Source organism: Theropithecus gelada, chromosome 16 (assembly GCF_003255815.1).
Source record: "Theropithecus gelada isolate Dixy chromosome 16, Tgel_1.0, whole genome shotgun sequence".
Classification (NCBI taxonomy): Eukaryota; Metazoa; Chordata; class Mammalia; order Primates; family Cercopithecidae; genus Theropithecus; species Theropithecus gelada.
Window position 1 is genome coordinate 3,794,444 of NC_037684.1, and position 15,676 is coordinate 3,810,119.

Consider the following 15,676-nt stretch of genomic DNA (forward strand, 5'->3'; position numbering starts at 1 on the left):
AAGTTATAAGGTATTATAGGAGTGGTGAGATGATTATGCCATAAGTATGTAGCTGAAGATAAAAGAGTCTGTCCTAAGCAAAAAAAAAAAAAAAAAAATTAACAGAAACGGTTCTGAGTAGATCTGAGTCTGTGTTGCTAAGGAAGGGAAGAGGTAGGAGAATAGAATTAAGGTGAGGAGAGGAAGTTTATGCCCCACTCCCTCCCTGCGCTGCTAGGTTTTGATTATAAAATTGGTGAGAAGTATGAACCTAAGAAACTGTATTTGAAGATTCAGGTTCTGAATGGAAATTATACGTTATGTCTTTGTATTAGAGTTTCATCTGGAAACTCTGTAATGTCGTTGACATAGTTGTACTTCTCAGAGTCTAATAATCAAATTCCTAACTGTTAGTGGGTTCCTTTAGCCAAGATAGTTCTGCTGATAATTCCTGGAGAACCAAAGTTGTTGCAGCATTAGTGTGGTTAGTAAGTGATTAGTAAGAATCACTGAGTGATTCTTATTTACATTATACTCACTGTGTGAGTAGTACAAAGTTAACTGTACTTGCCAGCTGGAACAACGTAAGTAATATAAATAATTTTAGTGCTGTTGATTCTAATGGACAAATTAATATATTTCCATTTTGTGATAGGTGCCAAGGAGTGTATCAGGATACTAGTGCGTTTTTCATCATGAGAGAGAGTAAATATTTAGGATTATATTTGCCACTGTTTTGCTGTGCAGAGATTATCTTCATGTATTTCTAGGACGATTTTTATAATTTTTTGAAAAGAAAAAGGCCGAGCATGGTGGCTCACGCCTGTAATCCCTGCACTTTGGAAGGCTGAGGTGGTTGGATCACCTGAGGTCAAGAGTTTGAGACCAGTTTGGCCAATGTGGTGAAACCGCATCTCTACTAAAAATACAAAAATTAGCTGGGCGTGTTGGTGCAGGCCTGTAATCCCAGCTGCTCAGGAAGCTAAGGTGAGAGGAGCACTTGAGCCTGGGAGGCGGAGGTTGCAGTGAACCAAGATTGTGCCTCTGCACTCCAGCCTGGGTGACAAACTGTCTCAAAATAAATAAGAAAGGAAACAAAAAATCTAAGAGTCACAACTTAAGCTTCATGTTGCGAAAACAGAACTTAGATTCAGAACATATCTTACTTTTCCCAATTATTCTTTGTCTTAGGCTTACCAAAAAATGAAGACCTGTACGAACCCTTGCCTGTAGGTTCTAGTAATATAGTAGACAAGGGCTAATTTTCTCTTTTCACTTCTACAAATATTGGACATGTTCTGAATGGTATGAATTTGAAATTACTAGTTTGCATAGACATCAGGACCTTTTTGCATTTGGATAATCAGATAGTGTATATCACTATAGGTGTATTGATTTGAGTATTGATAAAAATTATATGAACCCTTCATTTGCTTATTACAACTGATAATGTGGCATTTTTTCTGCCCTTTTTTGTTTTTTTGTTTTTAAGATCTGGTATAAAGGAAGAAAAATCAAGGGGCTACTCCAATGAAGTAAGTTCAAAAAGCAGAATACCACAGGAGAAATGCATTCTTCAAACTGATGTGAAAGTAGAGAAAAACCCAGATGCGGACAGTGACTTTGATGCTAAGAGCAGTGAGGATGATGAAGTAGAAGAAACTAGAGTGAACTGCAGAAGGGAAAAGGTCATAGAGACTCCTGAGAATGACTCCAAGCACCACAGGAATCAAAACCACTCTCGGTCACCTAGTGAAGAAAGAGGGCACAGTGCCAGACACCACACGAAAGGATCACGAACATCGAGAGGACATGAGAAAAGGGAAGATCAGCACCACCAGAAGCAATCCAGAGACCAGGAGAACCACTACACTGACCGTGATTACTGGAAAGAAAGGGATTCTCATAGGCACAGAGAGGCCAGTCATAGAGATTCCCATTGGAAGAGGCATGAACAGGAAGATAAACCAAGGTCAAGGGACCAAAGAGAAAGAAGTGACAGAGTGTGGAAAAGGGAGAAAGACAGGGAGAAATATTCCCAAAGAGAACAAGAAAGAGATAGACAACAAAATGATCAGAACCGACACAGTGAGAAAGGAGAGAAGGAAGAGAAAAGCAAAGCAAAGGAAGAGCATATGAAAGTAAGGAAGGAAAGATATGAAAATAATGATAAATACAGAGATAGAGAAAAACGAGAAGTAAGTGTTCAATCTTCAGAAAGAAATCGAGATAGAAAGGAAAGCAGCCCAGATTCTAGGGCAAAGGATACATTTCTTGACCAAGAAATATCCAACAAAATGAGAAACATGGCAAAGGACAAAGAAAGAAACCAGGAGAAAGCCTCTAATTCTGAATCATCACTGGGAACAAAACCCAGACTCACAGAGGAAAGGCAAGAGAAGGGTAAAGAACCAGACAGACCACCTGAGGCAGTGAGCAAGTTTGCAAAGCGGAACAATGAAGAAACTGTAATGTCAGCTAGAGACAGGTACTTGGCCAGGCAGATGGCGCGGGTTAATACAAAGACCTATATTGAGAAAGAAGATGATTGATGGCTACCCTAAGAGAAAGATAGTTTGGAGGGCATTTTAAATTTTATTTTCAAAATTTTAGGTTAAAATCAAAAGTCAGTCTTAAATTTTGGATGTGGATGTTTGGCTGAATTTATATATAGTATGTACTCATCATTACCACATTCTTCGTTGTATTCAAGAACTGTGAGAGTGTGCTAATTTCCTGTAGGTACATAATGAGGAAAATTGGCTCCACCACAACCATTAAAAAATAATTTTGGCCAGATGTGGTAGCTCGTGCCTGTAATACCAGCATTTTGGGAGGCCAAGGCAGAAGGATCACTTGAGGCCAGGCATTCAAGACCAGCCTAGGCAGGATAATGAGACCTTGCCTCTATTTAAAAAACAAAAAGCCTGGCATGGTAGTGCATGCCTGTAGTCCCAGCTGTTCAAGAGGCTGAGGCAGGAAGATCACTTGAGCCTAGGAATTTGATGTTACAGTGAGCTGTGATCATACCACTGCACTCCAACCTGGGTGACAGAATGGGACCCTGTCTCTAAAAAAAAATTTTTTTAATAAATAATTTAACTCTTCTAATAATGTTTTGTTGCAGGAGCTGTTTGTTTTATAAATATTGTATTTAAGATAAAATACGGATTTGAAAAATAGAAAATATACTTTATGTTCTGAAATTTGTATTAAAGTGTAAAATGTGAATCATACATCTTGTCTAAATAGCTTACAGCATAGTTGGCTTAAATGAAAATAAAATGATATGCTTATACATTTTATGCGTTTATTTTAAAGTAATTTTACTCATGTCGCAGTTCATCTTTTTGCTTTTAGTAGAAATTAATTTGTAATTCTGAAACCTTGACAAGTTAGTAAATTGGTTATGTACGTAAATCACTTTTGGTTAAAGGTGAAGCTGTGGAGACATTAGCCTAAATGAAATTAGCTAAAGATCCAGGTGACCTATTTCTAAACATATCTTGTTTTACATACTCTGAAAAAGATCGTGCAGTTTATTACAAGTTCCACTTGTGTATAAAAATAAAACTAGTATCTTTCTCCTGAGTCTTTGAAACTCGGGAGAAATAATTATACACTGTAAATATTTTGTTTATGGGGAAAGATGAATGCTGTGGAGAATAGGTCTTCCCGTTACGAAAGTGCTGTTTATCTCTCTCGCAATACTTTATCATAAAGAGTTAGCACACTTTCTTATTTTTAGAAGGATAAACTTGGTTTAATAAGAATGCTGACTAGATGAAAAACATTATATATTAAGGGTCAGATTTAGCATTTATAAATCATTTTATTGTATTGTACCTTTAAAACCAGAAAGGAAAAGTCACAGGAAAGGAAAAGTCACAGGAAAGTTAACGCCCGAATCTGTGACTGATACATTGAATGTCAGTTACATCCTAATACTCTAAAGTCAGTCAGTGACAGTGACAAACTCCCAAAATCACTGACTTGGTGTACACAAAGGGAGCAACATAATGTAAGTATGGAAAGGTAAAAGGGTGACATCATGGAAGGACCATGAGTGACAGACAAAATCTTTAACTTTGGTGGGGAATATGGTTTCTTTGTTAGGATTGTTTTATAACTAGAGCCATGCATTGGGAAGATTAATTTGATCATAGGGTGCAAGGTAGTCCAGGAGGAGAGACTGATGTCAGAGACATCTGATGATAAACTCAGTTTTCCTCTCCCAGAGGGAAAAGCTCAGAGACTTTTACAAAGCAGCTTGGATCCTTAGATAGGAAAGCTATAAATTACTTTTATTAACTGACTTAATTTGACATAAATCAGTATGAGAGACTGCAAATGAAGAGTTTTCTTCTGTCTCCTCCAAATATACAGAATGTTGGTTTTGCCTCTCTGGCATTCATTCCCCCCTTTTCCTGGTAACAGCACCTTGATTTGTCCTTGAGAAAACACACCTTTACTACCCTTAGTCCACGGGTTCAAATGGGGCAGAATAGCCTACAGGAAGGGTATGCAACTCAAGCTAGGCTGTTGCTGGTCCTGTTGTCAGAATGTACAGAAAGATGTTTTCTGTTGTCTTTGCTGATTATGGCGATGAGGTAAGTCTTGAGTGTCATGAGAGAGTGCCTTGATGCCTGGCAGAAAAAAAGCCTACAAAAAAAGCCAAACAGAGAAGGACAAAAAACCTGATGATTGCTTTTGCATCTCTGGCTCTAGTGTAGCTTTTTTTTTTTTTTTTTTTTTTATAAAGACATTTAAACCAATACTTTTCCCTTTTTCTGTTACGTTAGTTTGAATTGGATTTCTGCTGTCACAACTCAAAAAGTCCTATTTGATACAAGGTTCCATTCATGATAGCTCTGTGCCAAAAATTACCAGAACACTCTTAGTAAATTGTTTTGTTGTATAATGTTTAAAGTGCACATGGAGTTTACAGCTTAATGGATTCACACAGTACACCTAGTTTAAAAAGACATTACCTGTGCCATAGAAGCTCCCCTTAAACTTCTCTCCCAGCCTACTCTTTCTGACTTTTAGCACCATAGAGTAGTTTCGCTTGTTTTCTAGAGTCTTTACTACTTCTCCATTCTGTTGATGGACATTGGTTATTTCTTTTTGGGTTGTGAATAATATCTTCCAGGTAATGTATCTTCTAGGTACATTCTTGTGCTTGTCTTCTAGTACATACATGTATGTTTTGGTTGGGTATTTCTGAGGAATGGAATTGCTGATTCATAGGGTATGCTCATGTTCTGCTTTAGCAGTTAACTACCAATCAGTTTTCGAAAATATTTGAACTAAAAGGCACTCCCTCCATCAATGTGTGAGAGTTCCAGTTGCCCCACATCTTGCTCACACTTGGTATTTGTCTTTTGGCTTTTTGTCTTTTAGCTACTCTGGTAGGTGTTGTGGTATCTCATGATTTTATTTTGTGGTTCCCTGATGGCTCTTACATCTTTATTAACATTTAACATTTCGGTATCTTGGCGAGGCAGGGGGTGGTATTTGTTTTTGAGACAGGGTCTTCCTCTGTCACCTAGGCTGGAGTGCAGTGATGTGATCATGGCTCACTGCAGCGTTGACCTCCCAGGGTGAAGCGATCCTCCCACCTCAGCCTTCCAAGTAGCTGGGACTACAGCTGCATGCCACCACGCCTGGCTAATTTTCTGTAGATACGGGGTTTTGCTATGTTGTCTAGGCTGGTCTCAACCTCCTAGGCTCAAGCAATTCGCCTGCCTCAGCTTCTCAAAGTGCTGGGATTACAGGTATTAACTACCTTTCCAGTCCCTGCTTTTTTTTTTTGGGAGGGGTGGGGGGTGGAGAGGAACTCTCTGCCTTTTTCTTAATCCAGTACAGGTTTGGTTTTGTTTTGTTGTTGAGACGGAGTTTCGCTCTTGCCCAGGCTGGAGTGCAGTGGCACGATCTCGGCTCACAGCAACTTCCACCTCCCAGGTTCAAGTGATTCTCCTGCCTCAGCCTCCCGAGTAGCTAGGATTACAGGCGCCTGCCACCATGCCTGGCTAATTTTGTATTTTTAGTAGAGACGGGGTTTCTCCACGTCAATCAGGCTGGTCTCGAACTCTCGACCTCAAGTGATCTGCCCGCTGCGGCCTCCCGAAGTGCTGGGATTACAGGCGTGAGCCACCTCGCCTGGCCCCGGTACAGGTTCTTCAGATATTCTAGATACGAGTTGTTTGTATGGAACTTCTCCCTCCCCTCTGTGACTTTACCTTTTCACTCTCTTAACAGTATTTTTAATGAACAGATAGCTCTAATTTTACAAAGTTAATTAAAATTAATAAAATTTAAGATAAAGTTCCTCAGTTGCATTAGACATTTCAAATGCTCAACATGTGGCTGGTGGCTGCCACATAGGGCAGTGCAGGTTTATAGAACATTTCCACTGCAGAAAGTTATACTGGACAACATTTTCTAGAAGCATTATTGCCTATATTTCCCATTTAGATCTACAATGCACTTGGAATTAATTTTTGTTTGTGGAGTAAGATAGGGATTAAGATTTTGTTCCATATGGATATCAAATAGATTCAACAATGAATGACAGTTCGTTCAGATTAAAACCACAGTGAATACCATTACACTTCCACAAGGATGGCAAAATGTTAAGAGTCTTCTAATACGAAGTGTTGATGAGGATGTGGAGCAACGGTAATTTTTTTTTTTTTTTTTTTTTTTGAGACGGAGTCTCACTCTGACGCCCAGGCTGGAGTGCAGTGGCGTGATCTCAGCTCACTGCAAGCTCCGCCTCCCAGGGTCACGCTAGTCTCCTGCCTCAGCCTCAGGAGTAGCTGGGACTACAGGCACCTGCCAACACACCCAGCTAATTTTTTCTGTTTTTAGTAGAGATGGGGTTTCACTGTGTTGGCCAGGATGGTCTCGATCTCCTAACCTCATGATGTCATGATCTGCCTTCCTTGTCCTCTCAAAGTGCTGGGATTACAGGCGAGAGCCACCATGCCCGGCTCCCTTTTTTTTTTTTTTTTCAAAGATAGTCTTGTTCTGTTTCCCAGGCTAGAGTGCAGTGATGCAATTTCAGCTCACTGCAACCTTTGCCTCCTGCTTCAAGCAGTTCTCCTGCCTTAGCCTCCCGAGTACCTGGGATTACGGACGTACACCACCACACCCGGCTAATTTTTGTATTTTTGGTAGAAACAGGATTTTGCCATGTTGGCCATGCTGATCTTGAACTCCTGGCCTCATATGATCTGCCTGCTTCGACCTCCCAAAGTGCTGGGATTACAGGTGTCAGCCGCTGCACCCAGCAGCAACAGTAATTTTTGTGTGCTACTAGTAATAGGTGAACTGGTACAACATTTTTGGGAAAAGTTTGGCTTTACCTAGTAACTGACACTGCATGTTTCCTATAACTCATGTTCCACAGATGCACCAGGAATATCTGTAATACATTTTTCATAAATGATACAACCTAAATCTCCATCAGTAGTAGAGAATATATAGCTAGGCGTGGTGGCTCACGCCTGTAATCGTAGCACTTTGGGAGGCCAAGGTGGGCAGACTGCCCAATCTCAGGAGTTCGAGACCAGCCTGGCCAACATGGCGAAACCCCATCTCTACTAAAATTACAAGAAATTAGCTGGGTGTGGTGGGGCGTGCCTGTAATCCCAGCTACTAGGAAGCTGAGGCACGAGAATCACTTGAACCCAGGAGATGGAAGTTGCAGTGAGCCGAGATCATGCCATTGCACTCCAGCCTGGGTGACAGAGCAAGACTGTCTCAGAAAATACATATATATATATATATATATATATATATATATATATATATATAAAATTATATATATTACATATAAATATATAAAATATATAAATATATATAAAACAAATATTTATATATAGAATATATATAATTATATATATATTCGCACGCACACATAGGCAATACAACAGTTAAATGAACACACTAGAGCTATACCCAACTTGGATGAATTTCAGTCTTGTGAGAAGAAGTAATATATATATAGGGGGAAAAAAGGCAAAACTGTATTAAAAATACATGGGTAGGTGGTAAAAGGGGTTATAAATATGGAAAGGAAGAAAATTAGAATGAACTTTCTAGTGTTGGGTTGGAATTGGAGATATCGGTGTGACCACATGGTTTTTAAGATATGGAATTAACTATTAAATTCATATTATTTATACACACTTCCGTCCAGTGAGAGGGCTGAGGATCAGTGACAGCTCAGTAGCCATGAGAATACCTAACACCTAGATCGTGGTTTCTAAATCTGCTCTTGACTAAAAGGAACCAGGGCTTCTTGGAGATATAACTGATTTCAGAGCTGTGGCAGAGAAAGTACAAGCTGGTCCTGAAACATCTCACTCTGGAAAACAAGGAACTGGTCCAAGAATGATGGGGACATGTCAAAAGCACACAGAAACCAGCTTGAAGGGACTTTCTCACTGGCTAAATTTGGGACAAATTGAGCATTAAAATAAATAATAATGGGGGCAGGTGCTGTGTTTCACGCCTATAGTCCCAGCACTTTGAGAGGCTGGGATAGGAGGATTGCTTGAGCACAGGAGACCTCCTTGGGCAACATGGTGAAACCCTGTCTCTACACAAAATACAAAAGTTAGCCAGACATGGTGGTATGCGCCTGTGATCCCAGATACTCAGGAGGCTGAGGCAGGAGAATCACTTGAGCCTGGTCGAGGCTGTAGTGAGCCATGATCGCCCCACTGTACTCCAGCCTGGGCGACACGACGAGACCCTGTATCCAAAAAATGAATGAATGAATAAATGAATAAAATTGATTATAATCCATTGGATAAAACAGGAATCTATTTTAAAAAGCAAATGGATTGATGAGGACAGGATATTTGCACAGTGTTAGAATAACTCCATCCCCCAAAATATTAATGACAAAAAGAAAAGGAACTTTACAGTGGAAAGCCCGGTGGACACCACCCTAACCAAATGATTGAAGTTAACATCACCAGTGAGGGGACAAATCAAAATCACGCTCCACCTGGTAGGAGGCAGGGAAAACAACACAGCACTATTCCAGTGATAATCCTGCCAAAAATACATACTGTATTTCATTAGGAGGAATTGATCTTCAAACAAATCAAATTGAGGGACATTCTACAGAATAACTTGCCCATTAACGTCAAAGGCTTCAAGGTGGTGAAAGTCAAGGAAAGACTGGAAAACGGTTCCAGACTGAAGAAAACAAAAGAGACATGAAACTAAATAAAAATGATTCTGGACTAGATCCTTTTTCCTAAAGATCATTGAACAGGGTCTGAAGATGAGTTGACAGTCATGTAGCAGTGTTACTTTCCTAACTATGATGGTTTAATTGCGGTTATGTAGGAGAATGTCTTCATTTGTCAGAAACACATCCCTCATTTTCATTTTTGTAGTTAGAATCTATACTTTAAGATATGTTCTACTTTTTATTCAAGTCCATTTATTCAGATCTCAGCATTAACTATCCTCTCCATCATTTTACATACTGAATTTTTTAGTTTATAAAAACCATGTCTGTGGGTGCACTGGCTTATGCCTGTAATTCCAGTACTTTGGGAGGCTGTGGCGGGCAGATTGCTTGAGCCCAGGAGTTTGAGACCAGCCTGGGCAACATAGTAAAACTCGGTCTCTATTAAAAATGCAAAGAATTAGCTGGGCATGGTGGTGCATGCCTGTAGTCCCAGCTACTCAGCAGGCTGAGGTGGGAGGATCACTTGAGTCCAGGAGTCAAGGCTACAGTGAGCCAAGATCACGCCACTGCACTCCAGCCTGGGTAACAGGATACTTTGTCTCAAAAAAAAAAAAAAAAGTGTGTAAAAAAAAAAATACTGGTAATCATTTTGAGATCTTTAGTTATGACTTAGTGATGTGTTCCAAAACTGGAGCTGAGACTCCAAAGAGAATCCTGTAATTGAAATATTACACTTGATACTGGAGTTGCCCCAACTCTCTATAAAGCACTGACAGCATTAGCATTTATTTTAAATAATAACAATATCCCTGGAAAAGCAGCAGCACCCAGAGTGACCACTAGCCTTAGTGATAATAAATGGCATCTCATATCTGGATGAAACAGTTATCTCTAACAAAGCCTAGGATCAGATTTGTGGCATACCAACGGCACATGTGAAAATCATTCTGGTGTGACATGTAGCCTCATTTCTGGTCCCATTTTATTTTCTCGCTCTTGTTTTTCTTTCTTTTTGTCACCCATCTTTGGCTTATGTTATCCTTTATTTTGGGAATCCCTACCTTAATACCCCTTTAAACAAGTCCATGTAAATCAGTTAATTTGAATCTAGTACAAGGATTAGATTGAGTGTGGTGATGGTAACTGGAGAGTCTTTAACTGTAGGGCAGGAGGTCTGTTAGGAACTGGGCCACACAGCTCATTACCACCCGAACTTCACCTCCTGTCCCATCAGCAGCAGCATTAGATTCTCACAAGAGTGTGAACCCGGTCGTGAATTATGCATGCGAGGGATCTAGGCCGTTGTGTGCTGCTTATGAGAATCTAATGTCTGATGAACTGAGGTGGGATAGTTTCATCCTGAAATACCCCTCTGCTCCCCACCATCCATGGAAAAATTGTCTTCCATGAAACCGGTCCCTGATGCCAAAAAGGCTGGGGACTGCTGCTGTAGGTTACGCGCACATGTAATGATATATCAGTAACAGGTTCTTCTCCTATGTTAATTATTCTTCCCTATCACACTTTAAAATGAGATAGAACATCCTTGAAGTTTAGAAACAAAACCCATTCTGCAGTTGAATACTCTTTGGATTTCTCAAGCTTCTATGGATGCTAATTTTAAAGCTGAACATGTAAATAACCTTTGGGCTGGAATTAGAAAACCCAGGCATAAGGCCGGTCCTGGAACGTCCCAGGTGTGTGAACTTGGGCAAATCAATCAACCTCTTTGAGCCTCAGGCTCCTCATCCCGCCCCCATCGTCACCTGGGAAAATACATCTGTCACCTAGACCTCTGGTGATCCCATGGGGAAGCACATTATAAACTAAAACTCTTCACAAATTACAAAGAATTATATTAACTTATTTAACTTTACTGAAATTGAATACATCTAATTCAATGTAGATTTCGTACTGCTATGCAGTGATGTTTTGGAAGATGTTTAAATATTTTGACTATATGGTAAGATTTTTATTTTAACCTTAAGAGTTTAGAATTTTGTGTTTTTTTAATGATATAACAAATCATGATATTAAGCATTAATTACAGTAACAGTTCACAGCATAAATCATTTATTGATATCTCACAATCTAACTTGAAATATTTATAAACACTGCATAAATGAATACAAGGGCACTATATGAATTTTAGAAAGGGGACTCTTTTACACAAATAAATTTAGGTTTAATTCTGCCAGATAAAATTAACTTTAGATATGTCCAACACGCAATCAAAAGTATTCTGAAAAGTTGTATATAAATCAAATCATAGTTTAAATGCCATTCACAAAATAACTGTAAATTCCCCAATTTTATCTTTTAAAATATGCATTTTTCATATATCACTTTCTTAAGATAAAGTACACCTTTAATTTTAGAGTGTAAATAAGAGTAATCTTTCAAAATATCGTTTAAAAAATTAGTAAATGCTCGTATTTGTTTATGATATTTAAGCAAAAAGATGGGACATCCTTCTTCACCAAATATTTTTGTTTGGACTGTCAGTATTTAAAAATTGCTAGACACGACTCTTATCTACTATAATTAGAGTCTTCAGTTACATAATTGAAGGACCGATGCCATCTATTCTTTCCCCCAAATGACAAAGTTCTTAGTTCAGTAGACATTCAAACTTATTCTGATGAGGTCCTTCACCAATGCACACTGTCTCCAAATTAGAGTTGACTGGTGAAGAAAGTTTATTTTGGTAGCTTTAAAAAAATACTTGCACTGGTGGTAGAGCAGCTTGGCATAGATTCTGTGAGGCGTTGGTAAGAGAAATACCACCTGACATTCCAACTGAACTATATTGTGAATCATTTTCAACAAAAGAGCTTTTCTGTTGCAAAGGTGACTGTTTTTGAAACACCTAATATAGAAACAATACTGAATTGATTTCAACTATATGAAACAAAAAGACAGACATATTTAAGATTCCATCCTAAAATATTTATCTTTTCTATTGTGGCATTAAACCAATTGAGAGGGTTTTTTGTTTGTTTGTTTTTAAGATGGAGTCTTGCTCTGTCACCCAGGCTGGCGTGTAGTGGCATAATCTCAGCTCACTGCAACCTCTGCCTCCTGGGTTCAAGTGATTATCCCACCTCAGTCTCCCAAGTAGCTGGGATTACAGGCACCTGCCACCATGGCCGGCTAATTTTTGTATTTTTAGTAGAGATGGGGTTTCACCATGTTGGCCAGGCTGGTCTCGAACTCCTGACCTCAAGTGATCTGCCTGCCTTGGCCTCCCAAAGTGCTGGAATTATAGGTGTGAGCCACCGCGCCTGGCGGAGAAGGTATTATTTCATTCTAGCAGGGGCAATAAAACTCCAGTTCACTTGTCTTTAGTGCTCTCAAGAGCAGAGAAATTAGCTTGGTCCCCAGGTTTGGGTTTGTCTCTGCCTCTAATGGCATTATTTGACCTTTAAAATATTATTCTATCATTCAAATTTAGAGATAGTTAAGCAATGAAGTGGGGAAAGGGCAATACTATGGAAAACAGAAAAAGAAGACTTAAAGCTTTAGAATATTCTTTCCATGGAACTAAGCGTAACAATTTTTTTTTTTTTGAGACGGAATTTCGCTCTTGCCATCCAGGCTGGAGTGCAGTGGTGCTACCTCAGCTCACTGCAACCTCTGCCTCCTGGGTTCAAGCGACTCTCCTGCCTCAGACTCTCAAGTAGCTGGAATTATAGGCGCCTACCACCACACCCAGCTAATTTTTTCTATTTTTAATAGAGACGGGGTTTCACCGTGTTGGCCAAGCTGGTCTCAAACTCCTGATGTCAGGTGATCCTCCCACCTCAGCCTCCTAAAGTGTTGGGATTTCAGGTGTGAGCCACCACACCCGGCCTCTTGTGTATTTCTTACTGATACAATTACAAGAAAAAAAATTAACTTCAGTCCTTAAATAATGTTACAATTCAATTCTATTTTTAGTTTTTGTTTTTTTATAAATGCTACATATAGATGTAAAAGGTCTTTAAAATATTATTTTAAAATCCACCTACCTACTCTTAAATTAAAAAAAAAAAAAGTAGTAGTATTGATAAATAGGGGTCAAATAAATGCATACTATGCAGAACAGACAGAGATTTTTCTTTATTTATTTATTTTAGTTTAATAAAGTTTGAAAACTTTCAAAGCTCCTGCACAATTCCCTTAATACCAGGTTTGGCAAAACTCTAATTCTGTTTGAAAAGGTGTTTTTTTTTAAAGTAGCATATTGAACAATGTCTAAGTATGTGGGGTGCAGAGAATCCATAGCTGAATATCTTCATAAAGCAAGTTCTTAAAATGTGCAAAGCTATTAGGTTGGTGCAAAAGTAATCACGGTTTTTCTTTTGCCCCAACTAATATTTACCACTCAATATGCTGGCATTTAGATCACTTCCTTCTTTTCAGCATGCTAGACGGTAAAGAGAATGGGCATGAGGCGGCAGGAAGAATGAAAGAGTGAAGATAATGGAGCTAGGTCAGTGAGGGACATTTCTAAATTCCCCTCTTCTTTTCCTCTAGTATTCTGGGAAACGTCTCAGCAGCTATCATATAAGGAAAGCATCTCACTAGGAGAAGCAAAGAATCAGAAATAGCAGGGCATGGAGAGAATGCAGGAAGCAGGCCACGGCAGACAAGGCTGGGGAAAGGGGGCCCAGGGAGAAAAACCTAGAATTGGACAGGATGTTTCCTCTGCTGTCTGGACCTTCTTTTTATAAGGTTGTTAGAATTAAATTTCATTTATACAGAGAACTGAAGTGATAGGCGACCAGATGATGAAGTCCTTTTGTCTCTGATGAGGATTTATTCCCCTCAAAATTCTGATAAGGAATTCCCATGCTACAAATATTAATTTGCTCCTCTACCTATGCCTCTGAGAGTCACGAGCCACCAAAGGCCAAATTTACCTATCTATGTTAAGGGCTTTATGTGAAATGAAAGGTGATTTACGGAGCTGACCACTTCCCAAGCAGCCTTACTTAGACTCAATCTTAAAAATTATCTGGAGGGCTCACAATTGTGACTGCCAGTAAGTGGTGAGGTCCATGTAAGGCTAACCCAGACTCTCCAGTTGCTCTTGGAGTGAAGATGCCTTGGTTTAGGTTAGGGTGCCAGATCTGTATGCCCCAGGGCTAAGCAAGAATCTGATTTTCTCTCTTCTCTTCACCTAGCAAAGCAACCTGGACAGTCACACTCAGTCGCGTAAGGCAGACAAAGCTTAAACCAGAAGGTCAGGTAAACACTGAAGGGGCATGCGACAAGATCCACCTGCAATGTACTTCACAGCCAAGCCACAGTGACTAATGAAATAGGCCAGATCTGCCTGTGGAACACTGTTGTGAATGTTTAGCACAGAGAGACAGGAAGGTGGCAATGAGGTGCAGCAAACGCCAGAGGCTGGCCCGTAAAGGAAAGTTGTGGGCCAAGCAGTGTCGCTGGAAAAGGAGTGGGTGGCAGAGCATGTAGTAGTGATTGTACCCTTCAAATAATAACCTCCATACACAATTGAGTCGGTAGAATTTGTTAATGTAAGAAAAATTTGGGAAAATTCATATATTTGTAATGGGCCCAAAGTATTGGACTAGAGATAAGAATACACTGAAACAACAATATACACAGACTCACATGCTTACATGGACACATTATTTTTCATTTTAGCTTCTTACATCTTCCTTTCCTGACACCACAGCAGCACACGGATTAGAAGGTTCTAGTAGATTCCAGCAATAAAATTCTGTATGCTACTCAGAAAATATATGGCTAGTGAGATAGCATCCCTGTTCTCTCCTACTCAGTTTACGTATTCATGAACAGTGAAAACTTTAGAAGCAAACAGATATCAGATAGCAGTGATCACACCAAGAAATGATACAGGAGACTTTCACAGACTTGATTCTAAACCTAATCCTAACTGATAGGGTGCTTTTCATCACCTCCGTTCACATCCTCGCACGTCCAAAACAGGCCAGCTCAGCTGCGTCACAGTCTACCGTGGGAATATGTCCAGGGGAGTCCATGGAAATGAGTGGCTGGAGGCCTTGAGTCTGGGCACCATCGTCTCTTGGAACTGTGTCCCTGTAGAGAAGGCCCTTTCCATCATCAGGCTTAGCTGGAAACTCATCCACTTGGAGGGGACAAGGCAGGCGTGGCTCGTCAGAACTGGAGGAGGAGGTTGTGGGGAAGCCTTTTTCCTCTCATTGAGTGTGTTACACAGCATTCAAGCGGATGTCCCCACAAGGAATTTCTGTTGGTGTTTCTGGGGTGATACTTTTAATAATACGCTATTGGGAAGAAAATACAACGTTATAAACATTCTTGTAATTTTTAAAACTTGCAAAAATAGTCAACATTAATATTAAAACAAAGCTTAAATAACACTTCAATAACATCTAACACGAGGTGGAATTTGACTTTCCTTAGGAAAAGAATTCCCAATTTATTTACTCTCAAATATGAATTAAAATGATATATTTAGGAACTATA

The 15,676-nt window shown here is 39.6% G+C and overlaps 2 protein-coding genes across 6 annotated transcripts in view; one reads left to right on the top strand and one right to left on the bottom strand.

Annotated features, from left to right (window-relative positions):
• NSRP1 (nuclear speckle splicing regulatory protein 1) overlaps nt 1–3,282 on the top strand; it is a 67,762-nt gene extending 64,480 nt beyond the window's left edge. For 3 of the 5 annotated variants that reach the window (XM_025363697.1, XM_025363695.1, XM_025363696.1), the window contains one exon: nt 1,472–2,531. In XM_025363697.1, coding sequence (XP_025219482.1) covers nt 1,472–2,531 — 1,060 coding nt within the window. Of the gene's footprint in view, nt 1–1,471 lie in introns of all 5 variants that reach the window. The other 2 variants (XM_025363694.1, XM_025363698.1) reach the window with 2 other exon arrangements.
• A 9,830-nt stretch (nt 3,283–13,112) lies between these two features.
• Nucleotides 13,113–15,676, bottom strand: part of SLC6A4 (solute carrier family 6 member 4) — a 28,423-nt gene continuing 25,859 nt past the window's right edge. Inside the window, exon 14 of the mRNA XM_025362573.1 lies at nt 13,113–15,474. Within this exon, the coding sequence (XP_025218358.1) occupies nt 15,400–15,474 (75 nt within the window). The 3' untranslated portion in view covers nt 13,113–15,399. The remainder of the gene's footprint in view (nt 15,475–15,676) is intronic.